We start from the raw sequence: 18,625 nt of genomic DNA, 5'->3' as shown, positions 1-18,625 counted from the left end.
CCCCATATACTCCCTATTTACCCCCCATATACCCCCCTAAACCCCCCCTAGACCCCCATATACCCCCCTAAACCCCCATATACCCCCTTTAAACCCCCTTTAAACCCACCTCCAATGTCACGGGGTCCAGCCGACTCAACACGATGTTCCCAGCCTTCTGGTTGCTGGTATACACAGCCCACAGCCCCCCATACCCCCTTAAACCCCCTCTTAAACCCCCTTAAACCCCCTTAAAACCGTTCTAATCCCCCTATATCCCCCTCCTTCCCCCTTAAACCCCCCCTAAGCCCCCTTAAACCCCTCTAACGCCCCCATATTCCCCTTAAGCCCCCCATATCCCCCCCTTTACCCCTCCTAAACCCCCTTTAAACCCCCTAAAGCCCCTCTAACCCCCCCTTATCCCCCCTAAGACCCCTATATCCCTTCCTTACCCCTTAAACCCCCCTTAACCCCCTAAACCCCCCCTTAAACTCCCCTAAGCCCCTCATATCCCCCCCTAAGACCCCATATCTCCCCCCAAATCCCCCCTAAACCTCCATATCCCCCCTATTTACCCCCCCTAGACCCCCATATACCCCCTATTTACCCCCCATATCCCCCCCTTTAAACCCACCTCCAAGGTCACCGGGTCCAGCCCACTCAACACGATGTTCCCAGCCTTCTGGTTGCTGGTATACACAGCCACAGCCCCCCATACCCCCTTAAACCCCCTCTTAAACCCCCCTTAAACACGTTCTAAGTCCCCTATATCCCCCCCCTTCCCCCTTAAACCCCCCTAAAGCCCCTCTAACGCCCCCATATTCCCCCTTAAGCCCCCCATATCCCCCCCTTAACCCCTCCTAAACCCCCTCCAACCCCTTAAACCCCCCTTAAACTCACATTAAACCTCCTTAAACCCCCCAAATCCCCCCTAAACCCCCATATACCCCCTATTTACCCCCATATCCCCCCTAAACCCCCTATTTACCCCCCATATCCCCCCTAAACCCCCATATACCCCCTTTTTACCCCCCAAATCCCCCCTAAACACCCATATCCCCCTATTTACCCCCCATATACCCCCTATTTACCCCCCATATCCCCCCCCTTTAAACCCACCTCCAATGTCACGGGGTCCAGCCGACTCAACACGATGTTCCCAGCCTTCTGGTTGCTGGTATACACAGCCCAAAGCCCCCCTTCATCAGCCATCAGGTCGATATCCGAATACCCCCCCCCACGAATAAGGGAAGGTATTATTATATCCAGCCCCTGGGAGGCTCCTTTGGGCCACGACGCTTCTGGATCCTAAATGGTACCGGACCGCCATGTTGCTTTGATACTTGTTGTAGTATAAAGATCCATTATAAACTACGTGACCGGTTCCGGCCCACGGTTGTGGGAGAAGATGTTGAATGAAGTTTTGACCCGATGCGAAATCATGAATGGAACGAAACTCCAAGACTCGGCGACCGCGGGAATAACCGTCCATGAACCACACCTGATTGGTTGAAAGGGGGGGGTCACGTGACTTGGGGGTATATTATGAATGGGGGGGTTGGGGTCATGTGACTTGGTCTATGAATGGGGGGGTTGGGGTCATGTGACTTGGTCTATGAATGGGGGGGTTGGGGTCATGTGACTTGGGGGTATACTATGAATGGGAGGGTTGGGGTCATGTGACTTGGGGGTAGACTATGAATGGGGGGTTGGGGTCATGTGACTTGGGGGTATATTATGAATGGGGGGGTTGGGGTCATGTGACTTGGTGGTATATTATGAATGGGGGGGTTGGGGTCATGTGACTTGGGGGTATACTATGAATGGGGGGGTTGGGGTCATGTGACTTGGGGGTATACTATGAATGGGGGGGTTGGGGTCATGTGACTTGGGGGTAGACTATGAATGAGGGGGTTGGGGTCATGTGACTTGGGGGTAGACTATGAATGGGGGGGGTTGGGGTCATGTGACTTGGGGGTATATTATGAATGGGAGGGGGTTGGGGTCATGTGACTTGGGGGTATACTATGAATGGGGGGGTTGGGGTCATGTGACTTGGGGTAGACTATGAATGGGGGGTTGGGGTCATGTGACTTGGGGGTAGACTATGAATGGGGGGTTGGGGTCATGTGACTTGGGGGTAGACTATGAATGGGGGGGTTGGGGTCATGTGACTTGGGGGTATACTATGAATGGGGGGGTTGGGGTCATGTGACTTGGTCTATGAATGGGGGGTTGGGGTCATGTGACTTGGTGGTATATTATGAATGGGGGAGTTGGGGTCATGTGACTTGGGGGTATATTATGAATGGGGGGTTGGGGTCATGTGACTTGGGGGTATATTATGAATGAGGGGGTTGGGGTCATGTGACTTGGTGGTATATTATGAATGAGGGGGTTGGGGTCATGTGACTTGGGGGTATATTATGAATGGGGGGGGTTGGGGTCATGTGACTTGGGGGTATATTATGAATGGGGGGGTTGGGGTCATGTGACTTGGGGGTATATTATGAATGGGGGGGTTGGGGTCATGTGACTTGGGGGTATATTATGAATGGGGGGGTTGGAGTCATGTGACTTGGTGGTATACTATGAATGGGGGTCTCCCCATTCATATACGGTCTCCCTATGGGGTTTCCCTATGGGGTTTCTCTATGGGGTTTCCCTATGGGATGTCTATGGGGTGTCCCTATGGGATTTCCCTATGGGGTTCCCCTATGGGGTCTCCCTATGGGGTTTCCCTATGGAGTGTTCCTATAGGTGTCCCTATGGGGTATCCCTATGGGGTTTCTCTATGGGGTCTCCCTATGGGTTGTCCCTATGGGATGTCCCTATGGGGTATCCCTATGGGATGTCCCTATTGGGTCTCCCTATGGGGTTTCCATATGGGGTTTCTCTATGGGGTCTCCCTATGGGTTGTCCCTATGGGGTTTCTCTATGGGGTGTCCCTATGGGGTTTCTCTATGGGGTCTCCCTATGAGGTTTCTCTATTGGGTTTCTCTATGGGGTCTCCCTATGGGGTTTCTCTATGGGGTTTCCCTATGGGATGTCTATGGGGTGTCCCTATGGGATTTCCCTATGGGGTTCCCCTATGGGGTCTCCCTATGGGGTGTCCCTATGGGGTGTCCCTATGGAGTGTCCCTATGGGGTTTCTCTATGGGATGTCTCTAAGGGGTCTCTATGGGGTATCCCTATGGGGTTTCCCTATGGGGTCTCTCTATGGGGTTTCCCTATGGGATGTCTATGGGGTGTCCCTAAGGATTTCCCTATGGGGTTTCCCTATGGGGTCTCCCTATGGGTTTCCCTATGGGGTCTCCCTATGGGTTGTCCCTATGGGTTGTCCCTATGGGGTGTCTCTATGGGGTTTCTCTATGGGGTTTCTCTATGGGGTGTCCCTATGGGGTCTCCCTATGGGGTCTCCCTATGGGGTTTCCCTATGGGGTGCCCCCCATCTCACCCTGCTGTCACTGCTGGGCATCACAGCGTCCGTCATCCAGGACCCGAATCGAGACCCCGAAGCTCTGATGGTGATGGGGGGCACTGACCCCCGTCAGCCGCCCACAGCCTGAGTTGGGGGGGGGGCGTTATAAAGGGGGGGCAGTGAGACCCCCCCGAGACCCCCAAGTCCTCCAAGCCCACCCCACAGGACCCAAATCCCCCCTAAGACCCCCTCAGTCCCACTCCAACCCCCCTAAGACCCCCTGAAACTCCCCCAAACCCCCTCAAGACCCCCTCAAACTCCTCAACCCCCCCAAGACCCTCTCAGCCTCCCCCCAAGACCCCCTTCAAGCCCCTCAACCCCCCCCAAGACCCCTTCAAACCCACCCAAGACCCCCTCAAACCCCCCAAGACCCCCCTAACCCCCCCCAAACCCCCTCAAAACCCCTTCAAGACCCCCTTAAAACACATCAACCCCCCCCAAAACCCCCTCAAACCCCCCCAAAGACCCCCAAGCCCCCCCAAGACCCCTTGAAACCCCCCCAAGACCCCCCAAGCCCCCCCAAGACCCCCTTGAACCCCCCCAAAGCCCCCCCTAACTCCCCCCAAACCCCCTCAAACTCCCTTAAGACCCCTCAGACCCCCCCAAGACCCCCTCAAACCTCCCCCAAAGCCACCCAAGACCCCCTCAAACCCCTCCCAAACCCACCCTCCCCACCCAAATCCCCCCCAAGACCCCCCTCAAACCCCCTCAGACTCCCCCCAGCCCCTCCAAGACCCCCTCGAACCCCCCCAAGACCCCCTCAAACCCTCTTAAGACCACCCACCCCCAACCAAAGCCCCCCAAGACCCCTTGAAACCCCCTTAAGACCCCTTGAAACCCCCCCAAGACCCCCCCAAACCCCCTCAAGACCCCCCAGCCCCCCCAAGACCCCTTCAAGACCCTTCAACCAACCCCAAAAGCCCCTCAAAGCCCCCCAATGCCCCACAAGACCCCTTGAAACCCCCCCAAGACCCCCTCAAACCCCCTTAAGACCCCTTGAAACCCCCCCAAGACCCCTTGAAACCCCCCCAAGACCCCCTCAAACCCCCCAAGACCCCCTCAAACCCCCTTAAGACCCCTTGAAACCCCCCCAAGACCCCTTGAAACCCCACCAAGACCCCTTGAAACCCCCTCAAGACACCTTGAGACCCCCTGAAGACCCCTTGAAACCACCCCAAGACCCCTTGAAACCCCCCAAAGACCCCCTCAAACCCCCTTAAGACCCCATCAAACCCCCCCAAAGCCCCCCAAGACCCCTTGAAACCCCCCCAAGACCCCCCAAGCCCCCCCAAGACCCCCTCGAACCCCCCCAAATCCCACCCTAACTCCCCCCAAACCCCCTCAAACCCCCTTAAGACCCCATCAAACCCCCCCAAAGCCCCCCAAGACCCCTTGAAACCCCCCCAAGACCCCCTCAAACCCCCTTAAGACACCTCAATCCCCCCCGAAGCCCCCCAAGACCCCCTCAAGAGCCCTTGAAACCCCCCCCCAAAGCCCCCCAAGACCCCTTGAAAGCCCCCCCAACTCCCCCCAAAGCCCCCAAAGACCCCCCTAATACCCTCAAGACCCCTTGAAACCCCCCCAAGACCCCCTGAAACCCCCCCAAGACCCCTTGAAACCCCCCCAAGACCCCCCAAGCCCCCCCAAGACCCCCTCGAACCCCTCCCAAACCCACCCTACCCACCCAAATCCCCCCCAAGACCCCCCTCAAACCCCCTCAGACTCCCCCCAGCCCCTCCAAGACCCCCTCGAACCCCCTCAAGACCCCATTAAACCCCCTTAAGATCCCTCAGACCCCCCCAAGACCCCCAAAAGCCCCCCCAAAGCCCCCCAAGACCCCCTCAAGACCCCTTGAAACCCCCCCAAATACCCCCAAGACCCCTTCAAACCCCCCCAAAGCCCCCACAAGACCCCCCCTAGCCCCCCCAAAACCCCCTCAACCCCCCCCCAAAGGCCCCAAAGGCCCCCCAAGACCCCTCAAAACCCCCCCAAAATGCCCCCAAACACCCTTAAAACCCCCCCCGAAGCCCCCCTACCCACCCAACTTGTGCATGCATCTCTGCAGCCTCCCCTCCAGCATCTCCAGGCGCTGCCTGAGCTCCTCGTATCCATAAGCTCCAACGTCGCTCCTTAAAGCTGCCAGGACCTGGGAGAGCTGCCTCAGCTCCAACCTGAGCTCAGCGATACGGCGGGCGTCCATGCGGTATTGGGACAGTACAGGGGGCAGGGGGCGCAGCAGGGACATGCGCTGCTGGAGGTCCTGGGGGGTTAATTAGATTGGGTTAATTAATTAGGGTTAATTAATTAGATAGGGTTAATGAGGGGGGGTAGGGGGCGTCCATGCGGTATTGGGAGAGAACAGGGGGCAGGGGGCGCAGCAGGGACATGCGCTGCTGGAGGTCCTGGGGGGTTAATTAGATTGGGTTAATTAATTAGGGTTAATTAGGGTTAATGAGGAGGAAGGGGGGGGTAATAGGGCTAATGAGGGGGGTAGGGGGCGTCCATGCGGTATTGGGACAATACAGGGGGCAGGGGGCGCAGCAGGGACATGCGCTGCTGGAGGTCCTGGGGGGTTAATTAGATAAGGTTAATTAATTAGGGTTAATTAATTAGGGTTAATGAGGTGGGGGGGGGTTAGATAGGGTTAATGAGGGGGGGTAGGGGGCGTCCATGCGGTATTGGGACAATACAGGGGGCAGGGGGCGCAGCAGGGACATGCGCTGCTGGAGGTCCTGGGGGGTTAATTAAATAGGGTTAATTAGGGTTAATTAATTAGGGTTAATGAGGTGGGGGGGGTGGGTTAATTAGGGTTAATGACGGGCGTCCATGCGGTATTGGGACAGTACAGGGGGCAGGGGGCGCAGCAGGGACATGCGCTGCTGGAGGTCCTGGGGGGTTAATTAGATTGGGTTAATTAATTAGGGTTAATTAATTAGATAGGGTTAATGAGGGGGGGTTAATGAGGGGGGGTAGGGGGCGTCCATGCGGTATTGGGACAATACAGGGGGCGGGGGGCGCAGCAGGGACATGCGCTGCTGGAGGTCCTGGGGGGGTTAATTAGATTGGGTTAATTAATTAGGGTTAATTAATTAGATAGGGTTAATTAGGGTTAATGAGGAGGAAGGGGGGGGTTATAATGATGGGTGTCCATGCGGTATTGGGACAGTACAGGGGGCAGGGGGCGCAGCAGGGACATGCGCTGCTGGAGGTCCTGGGGGGTTAATTAGATTGGGTTAATTAATTAGGGTTAATTAATTAGGGTTAATGAGGTGGGGGGGGGGGTAGATAGGGTTAATGAGGGGGGGTTAATGAGAGGGGTAGGGGGCGTCCATGCGGTATTGGGACAATACAGGGGGCAGGGGGCGCAGCAGGGACATGCGCTGCTGGAGGTCCTGGGGGAGTTAATTAGATTGGGTTAATTAATTAGGGTTAATTAATTAGGGTTAATGAGGTGGGGGGGGGGGGGTTAATTAGGGTTAATGGCGGGCGTCCATGCGGTATTGGGACAGTACAGGGGGCAGGGGGCGCAGCAGGGACATGCGCTGCTGGAGGTCCTGGAGGGGTTAATTAGATTGGGTTAATTAGGGTTAATTAATTAGGGTTAATGAGGTGGGGGGGGGGGGTAGATAGGGTTAATGAGGGGGGTAGGGGGCGTCCATGTGGTATTGGGACAGTACAGGGGGCAGGGGGCGCAGCAGGGACATGCGCTGCTGGAGGTCCTGGGGGGGTTAATTAGATGGGGTTAATTAATTAGGGTTAATTAATTAGGGTTAATGAGGTGAGGGGGGGGTACTTAGATAGGGTTAATGAGGGGGGTAGGGGGCATCCATGCGGTATTGGGAGAGAACAGGGGGCAGGGGGCGCAGCAGGGACATGCGCTGCTGGAGGTCCTGGGGTGGTTAATTAGATTGGGTTAATTAATTAGGGTTAATTAATTAGGGTTAATGAAGTGTGTGTGGGGGGTTAATTAGGGTTAATGACGGGCGTCCATGCGGTATTGGGACAGTACAGGGGGCAGGGGGCACAGCAGGGACATGCGCTGCTGGAGGTCCTGGGGGGGTTAATTAGATTGGGTTAATTAATTAGGGTTAATTAATTAGATAGTTAATTAGGGTTAATGAGGAGGAAGGGGGGGGTTATAATGATGGGCGTCCATGCGGTATTGGGACAGTACAGGGGGCAGGGGGCGCAGCAGGGACATGCGCTGCTGGAGGTCCTGGGGGGTTAATTAGATGGGGTTAATTAGGGTTAATTAATTAGATAGGGTTAATGAGGGGGGGTTAATGAGGGGGGTAGGGGGTGTCCATGCGGTATTGGGAGAGAACAGGGGGCAGGGGGCGCAGCAGGGACATGCGCTGCTGGAGGTCCTGGGGGAGTTAATTAGATTGGGTTAATTAATTAGGGTTAATTAGGGTTAATGAGGAGGTAGGGGGGGGTAGATAGGGTTAATGAGGGGGGTAGGGGGCGTCCATGCGGTATTGGGACAGTACAGGGGGCAGAGGGCGCAGCAGGGACATGCGCTGCTGGAGGTCCTGGGGGGTTAATTAGATTGGGTTAATTAGGGTTAATTAATTAGATAGGGTTAATTAGATAGGGTTAATGAGGGGGGGTAGGGGGCGTCCATGCGGTATTGGGAGAGAACAGGGGGCAGGGGGCGCAGCAGGGACATGCGCTGCTGGAGGTCCTTGGGGGTTAATTAGATTGGGTTAATTAGGGTTAATTAATTAGGCTTAATGAGCGGGATGTGACCTTAACGAAGCCAAGCTCGTTAACGCCCCCCCCCCCCCACCTGGAATCCCTTTGTGCTCAGCCCCCTTTGTGTCTGGGCAGCGCTGAGCTGGGCCTCGATGCCGTCCAATAGCGCGGCGCTGCTCCGCACGTACTGCAGGTCCCGCTCGGTGCGTAGATCCAACACCTCCACGGACTGAGACACGTTCTGAACCTGACCCGGGATTAATGGGGATGGGCTGTGAGCTTACAGGACCTTTGCAATGCAACTCTATGGCTCTATAACCTTCCAGGACCCTTTAAATCCCATCACAAGGTTCTGTGATCTTCCAGGACCCTTCCAATCCCACCTTCCTGTGACCTTCCAGGACCTTATCAACCCAACCCTGGGTTCTGTGATCTTCCAGGACCCTTTAAATCCCGTCTTTCTGTGATCTTCCAGGACCTTTTCAACCCAACCCCATAGCTCTGTGATCTTCCAGGACCCTTCCAATCCCATCACAAGGTTCTGTGATCTTCCAGGACCTTTTCAACCCAACCCCATGGCTCTCTGACCTTTCAGGACCCTTCCAATCCCATCTTAAGACTCTGTGATCTTCCAGGACCCTTCCAACCCAACCCCATGGCTCTATAACCTTCAAGGACCCACCCAATCCCATGGGTCTGTGATCTTCCAGGACCTTTTCAATCCACCCCCTCATTCTGTGATCTTCCAGGACCTTTTCAATGCAGCCCTATGGCTCTGTGATCTTCCAGGACCCTTCCAATCCCAACCCTATAGCTCTGTGAGCTTACAGGACCTTTGCAATGCAACTCTATGGCTCTATAACCTTCCAGGACCCTTTAAATCCCATCACAAGGTTCTGTGACCTTCCAGGACCCTTCGAATCCCATCACGTCATTCTGTGATCTTCCAGGACCTTCTCAACCCAATCCCATCATGTAGTTCTGTGATCTTCCAGGACCTTTTCAACTCAACCCTATAGCTCTGTGACCTTCCAGGACCCTTCCAATCCCACCTTCCTGTGATCTTCCAGGACCTTTTCAACCCAACTCCATTCTGTGATCTTCCAGGACCTTTTCAACTCTACCCTATAGCTCTGTGACCTTCCAGGACCATTCCAATCCCAACCAGTGATCTTCCAGGACCCTTCCAATCCCACTTTCCTGTGACCTTCTGGGACCTTCTCAACCCAATCCTATAGCTCTGTGATCTTCCAGGACCTTTTCAATGCAGCCCTATGGCTCTGTGATCTTCCAGGACCCTTCCAATCCCAACCCTATAGCTCTGTGATCTTCCAGGACCTTTTCAACCCAACACCATACCTCTATAACCTTCCAGGACCCTTCCAACCCAACCCCATGGCTCTATAACCTTCAAGGACCTTTTCAATCCACCCCCTCATTCTGTGATCTTTCAGGACCTTTTCAATCCACCCCCTCATTCTGTGATCTTTCAGGACCTTTTCAACCCAACCCTATAGCTCTGTGATCTTCCAGGACCCTTCCAATCCCATCCCGTGGTTCTGTGATCTTCCAGGACCTTTTCAATCCCAATCCTATAGCTCTGTGATCTTCCAGGACCTTTTCAATGCAGCCCTATGGCTCTGTGATCTTCCAGGACCCTTCCAATCCCAACCCTATAGTTCTGTGATCTTCCAGGACCTTTTCAACCCAACCCCATACCTCTATAACCTTCCAGGACCCTTCCAACCCAACCCTATAGCTCTATAACCTCCCAGGACCCTTTAAACCCCACTTTTCTGTGATCTTCCAGGACCTTTTCAATCCAACCCCATGGCTCTATAACCTTCAAGGACCCTTCCAATCCCAACTTGTGACCTTCCAGGACCTTTTCAACCTAACCCTATAGCTCTATAACCTTCCAGGACCCTTCCAATCCCATCTCAAGACTCTGTGACCTTCCAGGACCTTTTCAACCCAGCCCTATAGCTCTGTGATCTTCCAGGACCTTTACAATGCCATCCCACGACTCTGTGATCTTCCAGGACCCACCCAATCCCACCCCATGGTTCTGTGACCTTCCAGGACCTTTTCAACCCAACCCTATAGCTCTATAACCTTCCAGGACCCTTCCAATCCCAACCCGTGATCTTCCAGGACCCTTCCAATCCCATCACAGGGTTCTGTGATCTTCCAGGACCTTTCCAACCCAACCCCATGGCTCTATAACCTTCCAGGACCCTTTAAATCCCATCCCACGACTCTGTGATCTTCCAGGACCCTTCCAATCCCAACCTGTGATCTTCCAGGACCTTTTCAATGCAGTCCTATGGCTCTGTAACCTTCCAGGACCTTTTCAACCCAACCCTATAGCTCTGTGATCTTCCAGGACCTTTACAATCCCATCCCAAGACTCTGTGATCTTCCAGGACCCACCCAATCCCATCCCGTGGTTCTGTGATCTTCCAGGACCTTTCCAACCCAACCCTCCTATTCCATCCCAATCCATTCCATCCCAATCCATTCCATCCCAATCCATTCCATCCCAATCCATTCCATCCCAATCCATTCCATCCCATCCCAATCCATTCCATCCCATCCCAATCCATTCCATCCCAATCCATTCCATCCCAATCCATTCCATCCCAATCCATTCCATTCCATCCCATCCCACGCCCCCATCAAACTCCGTTCCGTGTTTTCCCCCTCACCCTCTCGCTCAGCAGCCTCAGTCTGGCGGCGCTGCCGTCGTTGTCACAGCGCCCCCTAGTGGGGATGACCGCGGTACACACGCATTTCCCATCCGGGGCTCTGGCTGATGTATAAAGCTGCCACGACTCATCCGGGCTACGGAACAACGTCTATGGGGGGGGGGGGTGTGTTAATTAGTTAATTAGGGGGATGGGGTGTTAATTAGGGGGGGGTTAATTAAGGGATAGGGGTCAGCCCTGCCCCATAACTCCGCCCTGCCCCATTGAAATCCTTTGGGTCCCCCCCCAGCCAATATAACCTCCCCCATAGCCCCCCATAACCCCCCATTAACCCCCATATTAAGCCCCCACCCCACCTCATAGACCCCCATATCCCCCCCATAAGCCCCCATTAACCCCCATATTCGGACACCCCCCACCCCATAGCCCCCCATATCCCCCCCATAAGCCCCCCTTAACCCCCATATTAGGCCCCCCCCCACCCCATAGCCCCCCCATACCTCCCCATTAACCCCCATATTAACCCCCACCCCACATATTAGGACCCCCCCACCCCATAGACCCCCCATATCCCCCCCACAAGCCCCCATTAACCCCCATATTAGGACCCCCCCTACACCCCATAGACCCCCATAAACCCCCATATTAAGCCCTCCCCCCACCATTTAGGATCCCCCCCACCCCATAGCCCCCCATATCCCCCCCATAAGCCCCCATTAACCCCCATATTAGGACCCCCCCCCCATAGACCCCCATTAACCCCCATATTAAGCCCCCCCCCACCATTTAGGACCCCCCCCACCCCATAGCCCCCCACGTCCCCCCCATAAGCCCCCATTAACCCCCATATTAGGACCCCCCCCCATAGGCCCTATATACCCCCCCCAAACCCATACCCCCCCCCATACCTCCGCATTAAACCCCATATTAGGACCCCATAGACCCCCATAGACCCCCATAGCCCCCCATTAACCCCCATATTAAGCCCCCACCCCACCCCATAGACCCCCATAAACCCCCATATTAAGCCCCCCTCCCCACCATTTAGGACCCCCCCACCCCATAGCCCCCCATATCCCCCCCATAAGCCCCCATTAACCCCCATATTAGGACCCCCCCCCCCATAGACCCCCATATTAGGGACCCCCCCACCCCATAGACCCTATATACCCCCCCAAAACCCATAGCCCCCCCCATACCCCCCCATAGACCCCCATATTAGCCCCCCCACCACATACCCCCCCATAGACCCCCATATTAAGCCCCCCTCACCCCATAAACCCCCATATTCCCCCATTAACCCCCATATTAGGACCCCCCCCCCCATAGACCCCCACAGACCCCCATATTAAGCCCCCACCCCACCCCATAGACCCCCATATCCCCCCCATAAGCCCCCATTAACCCCCATATTAGGCCCCCCCCCACCCCATAGCCCCCCCATACCTTCCCATTAACCCCCATATTAACCCCCCCCCACATATTAGGACCCCCCCCACCCCATAGACCCCCCATATCCTCCCCATAAGCCCCCATTAACCCCCATATTAGGCCCCCCCCCACCCCATAGCCCCCCCATACCTCCCCATTAACCCCCATATTAACCCCCCCCCCACATATTAGGACCTCCCCACCCCATAGACCCCCCATATCCCCCCCATAAGCCCCCATTAACCCCCATATTAGCCCCCCCCACACCCCATAGACCCCCATAAACCCCCATATTAAGTCCCCCCCCCACCATTTAGGATCCCCCCCACCCCATAGCCCCCCATACTCCCCCCATACCCCCCCCCTTAACCCCCATATTAGGGACCCCCACCCCATAAACCCTATATAACCCCCCCCACCCCATAGACCCCCATATTCCCCCCATACCACCCCCCAAGCCCCCATTTAACCCCCATATTAGAGCCCCCAACCCCATACCCCTTCATAGACCCCCATTAATCCCCATTTTAAGCCCCCCCCACCCCATACCCCCCCATAGACCCCCATATTAAGCCCCCCTCACCCCATAGACCCCATATTCCCCATTAACCCCCATATTAGCCCCCCCACCCCATACCACCCCATAGACCCCCATATTAAGCCCCCCCACCCCATAGACCCCCATACCCCCCCATTAACCCCCATATTAGAGCCCCCCCACCCCATAGACCCCCATATCCTCCCCATAACTCCCCATTAACACCTATATTAGCCCCCACCCCACCCCATAGACCTCCATAAACCCCCATATTAAGCCCCCCTCCCCACCATTTAGGACCCCCCCACCCCATATCCCCCCATATCCCCCCCACAAGCCCCCATTAACCCCCATATTAGGACCCCCCCCCATAGACCCCCATATTAGAGCCCCCCCCACCCCATACCCCCCCATAGACTGCCATATTAGGGACCCCCCCACCCCATAGACCCTATATACCCCCCTATAACTCCCATATCCCCCCCATAAGCCCCCATTAACCCCCATATTAGGACCCCCCCACACCCCATAGACCCCCACATCCCACCCTATAACCCCCCCACACACCATAACCCCCCCCCACCCCATAGCCCCACATACCCCCGAATTAACCCCCATATTAGGACCCCCCCACCCCATAAACCCCCATAGCCCCCCATAAGCCCCCATTAACCCCCATATTAGGACCCCCCCACCCCACAGACCCTATATACCCCCCATAGACCCCCATATCCCCCCATATTAACCCCCCCCACCCCATAGACCCTATATACCCCCCCAAACCCATATCCCCCCCCCAAGCCCCCATTAACCCCCATATTAGGACCCCCCCACCCCACAGACCCCCATATCCCCCCATTAACCCCCCATAACCCCCCCCAAGCCCCCATTAACCCCCATATTAGGACCCCCCCCACCCCATAGACCCCATTAACCCCCATATTAAGCCCCCCCCACCCCACAGACCCTATATACCCCCCATAGACCCCCATATCCCCCCATAGACCCCCATATTAACCCCCCCCACCCCATAGACCCTATATACCCCCCCAAACCCATATCCCCCCCCCAAGCCCCCATTAACCCCCATATTAGGACCCCCCCACCCCACAGACCCCCATATCCCCCCATTAACCCCCCATAACCCCCCCCAAGCCCCCATTAACCCCCATATTAGGACTCCCCCCACCCCATAGACCCTATATACCCCCCACAGACCCCCATACTCCCCCATTAACCCCCATATTAGTGCCCCCCCACCCCATAGACCCCCATTAACCCCCATATTAGGACCCCCCCACCCCATACCCCCCCATAGACCCCCATATTAACACCCCCCCACCCCATAGACCCTATATACACCCCATAGACCCCCATAGACCCCCATATCCCCCCATTAACCCCCATATTAACCCCCCCCCACCCCATAGACCCTATATACCCCCCCTAGACCCCCATACCCCCCCATTAACCCCCACATAAAGACCCCCCCACCCCATAGACCCCCATACCCCCCTTTACCCCCCATTAACCCCCATATTAGGACCCCCCCACCCCATAGATTCCCATACACCCCCATTAACCCCCATATTAAGACCCCCCCACCCCATAGACCCTATATACCCCCCATAGACCCCCATACCCCCCCATTAACCCCCACATAAAGACCCCCCCCACCCCATAGCCCCCCATACCCCCCCTTTACCCCCCATTAACCCCCATATTAGGACCCCCCCACCCCATAGACCCCCATTAACCCCCATATTAGGACCCCCCCACCCCATACCCCCCCATAGACCCCCATATTAACCCCCCCACACCCCATAGACCCTATGTACCCGCCCCAAACCCATAGCCCCCCCATAGCCCCCCATTAACCCCCCATAACACCCCCCAAGCCCCCATTAACTCCCATATTAAGCCCCCCCCCCATAGACCCTATATACTCCCCATAGCCCCCCATTAACCCCCATATTAGGACCCCCCCACCCCATAGACACTATATACCCCCCATGAGCCCCCATTAACCCCCATATTAAGCCCCCCCACACCCCATAGGCCCCATATCCCACCCCATAGACCCCCATACCCTCCCATAGACCCCCATATTAGGACCCCCACACCCCATAGACCCTATATACCCCCTATGGCCCCCCATTAACCCCCATATTAACCCCCCCACACCCCATAGACCCTATATACCCCCCATATCCCCCCATATTAACCCCCCCACCCCATAGACCCTATATACCCCCCCAAACCCATATCCCCCCCCCATATTAACCCCCCACACCCCATAGACCCTATATACCCCCCATAGCCCCACATTAACCCCCCATACCCCCCCATAGACCACCATAGATCCCCATTAACCCCCATATTAAGACCCCCCCACACCCCATAGCGCCCATACCCCCCCATGCGCCCCCATAGTCCCCCATATTAACCCCCCCCCACCCCATAGACCCTATATACCCCCCATAAGCCCCCATTAACCTCCATATTAAGACACCCCCACCCCATAGACCCTATATGCCCCCCATAGCCCCCCATTAACTCCCATATTAAGACCCCCCCCACCCCATAGCGCCTATACCGCCCCATAGCCCCCCATATTAACCCCACCCCACCCCACAGACCCTATATACCCCCCATAGACCCCCATATTAATCCCCCCCCACCCCATAGACCCTATATACCCCCCATAGACCCCCATATTAATCCCCCCCCACCCCATAGACCCTATATACCCCCCATAGACCCCCATATCCCCCCATAGACCCCCATATAAAGACCCCTCCCCACCCCATAGCCCCCCATTGACCCCCATATTAACCCCCCCACACCCCATAGACCCTATATACCCCCCATAGACCCCCATATTAACCCCCCCACACCCCATAGACCCTATATACCCCCCATAGACCCCCATATCCCCCCATAGACCCCCATATTAACCCCCCCACACCCCATAGACCCTATATACCCCCCATATCCCCCCATATTAACCCCCCCCACCCCATAGACCCTATATACCCCCCCAAACCCATATCCCCCCCCCATATTAACCCCCCACACCCCATAGACCCTATATACCCCCCATAGACCCCCATAGACCCCCATATTAACCCCCCCCACCCCATAGACCCTATATACCCCCTATAGCCCCCCATTAACCCCCCATACCCCCCCATTAACCCCCATATTAAGACCCCCCCCACCCCATAGCCCCCCATAGACCCCCATATTAACCCCCCCCCACCCCATAGACCCTATATACCCCCCATAGACCCCCATATCCCCCCATAGACCCCCATATTAACCCCCCCACACCCCATAGACCCTATATACCCCCCATAGCCCCCCATTAACCCCCCATACCCCCCCATAGACCACCATAGATCCCCATTAACTCCCATATTAAGCCCCCCACACCCCATACCCCCCCATACCCCCCCATTAACTCCCATATTAGGGCCCCCCCCACCCCATAGACCCCCATAGCCCCCCATATTAAGCCCCCCCCACCCCATATCCCCCATTAACCCCCATATTAAGACCTCACACCCCATAGACCCCCAGACCCCCCCATTAATCCCCATATTAGGACCCCCCCACCCCATACCCCCCCCACAGACCCCCATATTAGCCCCCCCCACCCCATAGACTCCCATACACCCCCATTAACCCCCATATTAACCCCCCCCACACCCCATAGACCCTATATACCCCCCATAGACCCCCATAGACCCCCATATCCCCCCATAGACCCCCATTAACCCCCATATTAAGACCCCCCCCCACCCCATATCCCCCCATAGACCCCCATATTAACCCCCACCCCACCCCATAGACCCTATATACCCCCCATAGACCCCCATATCCCCCCATAGACCCCCATATTAACCCCCACCCCACCCCATAGACCCTATATACCCCCCATAGACCCCCATATCCCCCCATTAACCCCCATATTAAGCCCCCCCCCACCCCATAGACCCTATATACCCCCCATAGACCCCCATACCCCCCCATTAACCCCCATATTAAGCCCCCCCCACCCCATAGACCCCCATACCCCCCCTTTACCCCCCATTAACCCCCATATTAAGACCCCCTCCACCCCCTAGCCCCCCATTAACCCCCATATTAGGACCCCCCCACCCCATACCCCCCCATAGACCCCCATATTAACCCCCCCACACCCCATAGACTCCCATACACCCCCATTAACCCCCATATTAACCCCCCCCAACCCATAGACCCTATATACCCCCCATAGACCCCCATAGACCCCCATATCCCCCCATAGACCCCCATATTAGCCCCCCCCCACCCCATAGACTCCCATACACCTCCATTAACCCCCATATTAACCCCCCCCCGACCCACAGACCCTATATACCCCCCATAGACCCCCATAGACCCCCCTATCCCCCCATAGACCCCCATTAACCCCCATATTAAGACCCCCCCCCACCCCATATCCCCCCATAGACCCCCATATTAACCCCCCCCCCCCAACTCACGATCCGTTCCGACGTTCCCCCTTTGACGCTGCCGGTCCCGTTAAGCCCCACGAGTGACGGTAACGTCTGTGACACCCACTGTGTCACCATGGCCATAGTGCTCAGCGCCGCCCCCACCCTCAGCAGAGCCGCCGCCATCGCATCGCAACCCCCCGGTACGACCCCCACCCCCCCACCCCAATTCAATTCAATACCCCCCCCAAGATGGCGACCAAAATGGCGTCCAAAATGGCGTCCAAAATGGCGTCCAAAATGGCCGCCGCCTTCGCCTCGTCAGGGAGAGGAGGGAGGTGGTGATTGGGTGGGTGAGGAGGAAGGGGCGGGGCTTATTGGAAAGGGGGGAGGTGCTGATTGGGCGGGGAGGAGGAGATTGGCAGGTGAGGTGGAAGGGGCGGGGCTTATTGGAAGGGGCGGGGATGATTGGGCGGGGCGGAGGAAGGGGCGGGGCTATGAGAAGGGATGTTCTGATTGGGTAGGTGCGGAGGAAGGGGCGGGACTATCGGAGGGGGCGGTGCTGATTGGGCGGGGAGGGAGGAGGGGCGGGGCTTATTGGGTGGGGCGGTGCTGATTGGTCGCTGCATAGAAATGGGCGTGGCTATGGGAGGGGGCGGGGCTAAGGGAGGGCGCGGTGCTGATTGGGTGGTGCAGAGGAAGAGGCGGAGCTATGGGAGGGGGCGGGGCTTATTGTGAGTGGGCGGTGCTGATTGGGGAGGAAGGGGGGTGGGGCTTATTGGGAGGGGCGGTGCTGATTGGGCGCTGCAGAGGAAGGGGCGGGGCTATGGGAGGGGGCGGAGCTTATTGTGAGAGGGCGGTGCTGATTGGGCGGGGCGAAGGAAGGGGCGGGGCTATGGGAGAGGGCGGTGCTGATTGGGTGGCTGCAGAGGAAGGGGCGGAGCTATGGGAGGGGGCGGGGCTAAGGGAGGGGGCGGGGCTGATTGGGTGGCTGCAGATGAAGGGGCGGGGCTATAGGCGGGGGCGGGGCTAAGGGAGAGGGCGGGGCTGATTGGCTACAGAGAAAGGGGCGGGGCAATGCAAATAATACTGGGGCGTGGCTAAGGGGGGCTGTGCTGATTGGCTGTTGGAAAGGTGGGGGCGGGGCTAAGGTAGGGGCGGTGCTGATTGGGTGGTGCAGATGAAGGGGCGGGGCTAAGGGAGGGGGAGACGATTGGATGGTGCAGAGAAAGGGGCGGGGCTAAGGGGATGGGCGGGGCTAAATATGGTGGTGCTGATTGGTCGGTGTAATAGAAGGGGCGGGGCTAATGGG

At 56.8% G+C, this 18,625-nt stretch overlaps 1 protein-coding gene across 1 annotated transcript; it reads right to left on the bottom strand.

Annotated features, from left to right (window-relative positions):
- Positions 1-1,062: 1,062 nt before the first annotated feature.
- On the bottom strand, positions 1,063-17,660 carry LOC107307358 (noelin-2). The gene is given in 8 exon segments (XM_085535209.1): positions 1,063-1,215; positions 1,217-1,480; positions 3,437-3,514; positions 3,516-3,544; positions 5,501-5,720; positions 8,250-8,402; positions 10,864-11,013; positions 17,362-17,660. Coding segments are annotated over 8 exon segments (1,185 nt in total). The 5' UTR covers positions 17,500-17,660.
- Between the last annotated feature and the right edge of the window lie 965 nt (positions 17,661-18,625).

Source organism: Coturnix japonica, unplaced genomic scaffold (genome assembly GCF_054131305.1).
Source record: "Coturnix japonica strain WE unplaced genomic scaffold, WE-NBRP24 Scf111, whole genome shotgun sequence".
Lineage (NCBI taxonomy): Eukaryota > Metazoa > Chordata > Aves > Galliformes > Phasianidae > Coturnix > Coturnix japonica.
This window is presented reverse-complemented; position numbering and strand designations above follow the sequence as displayed.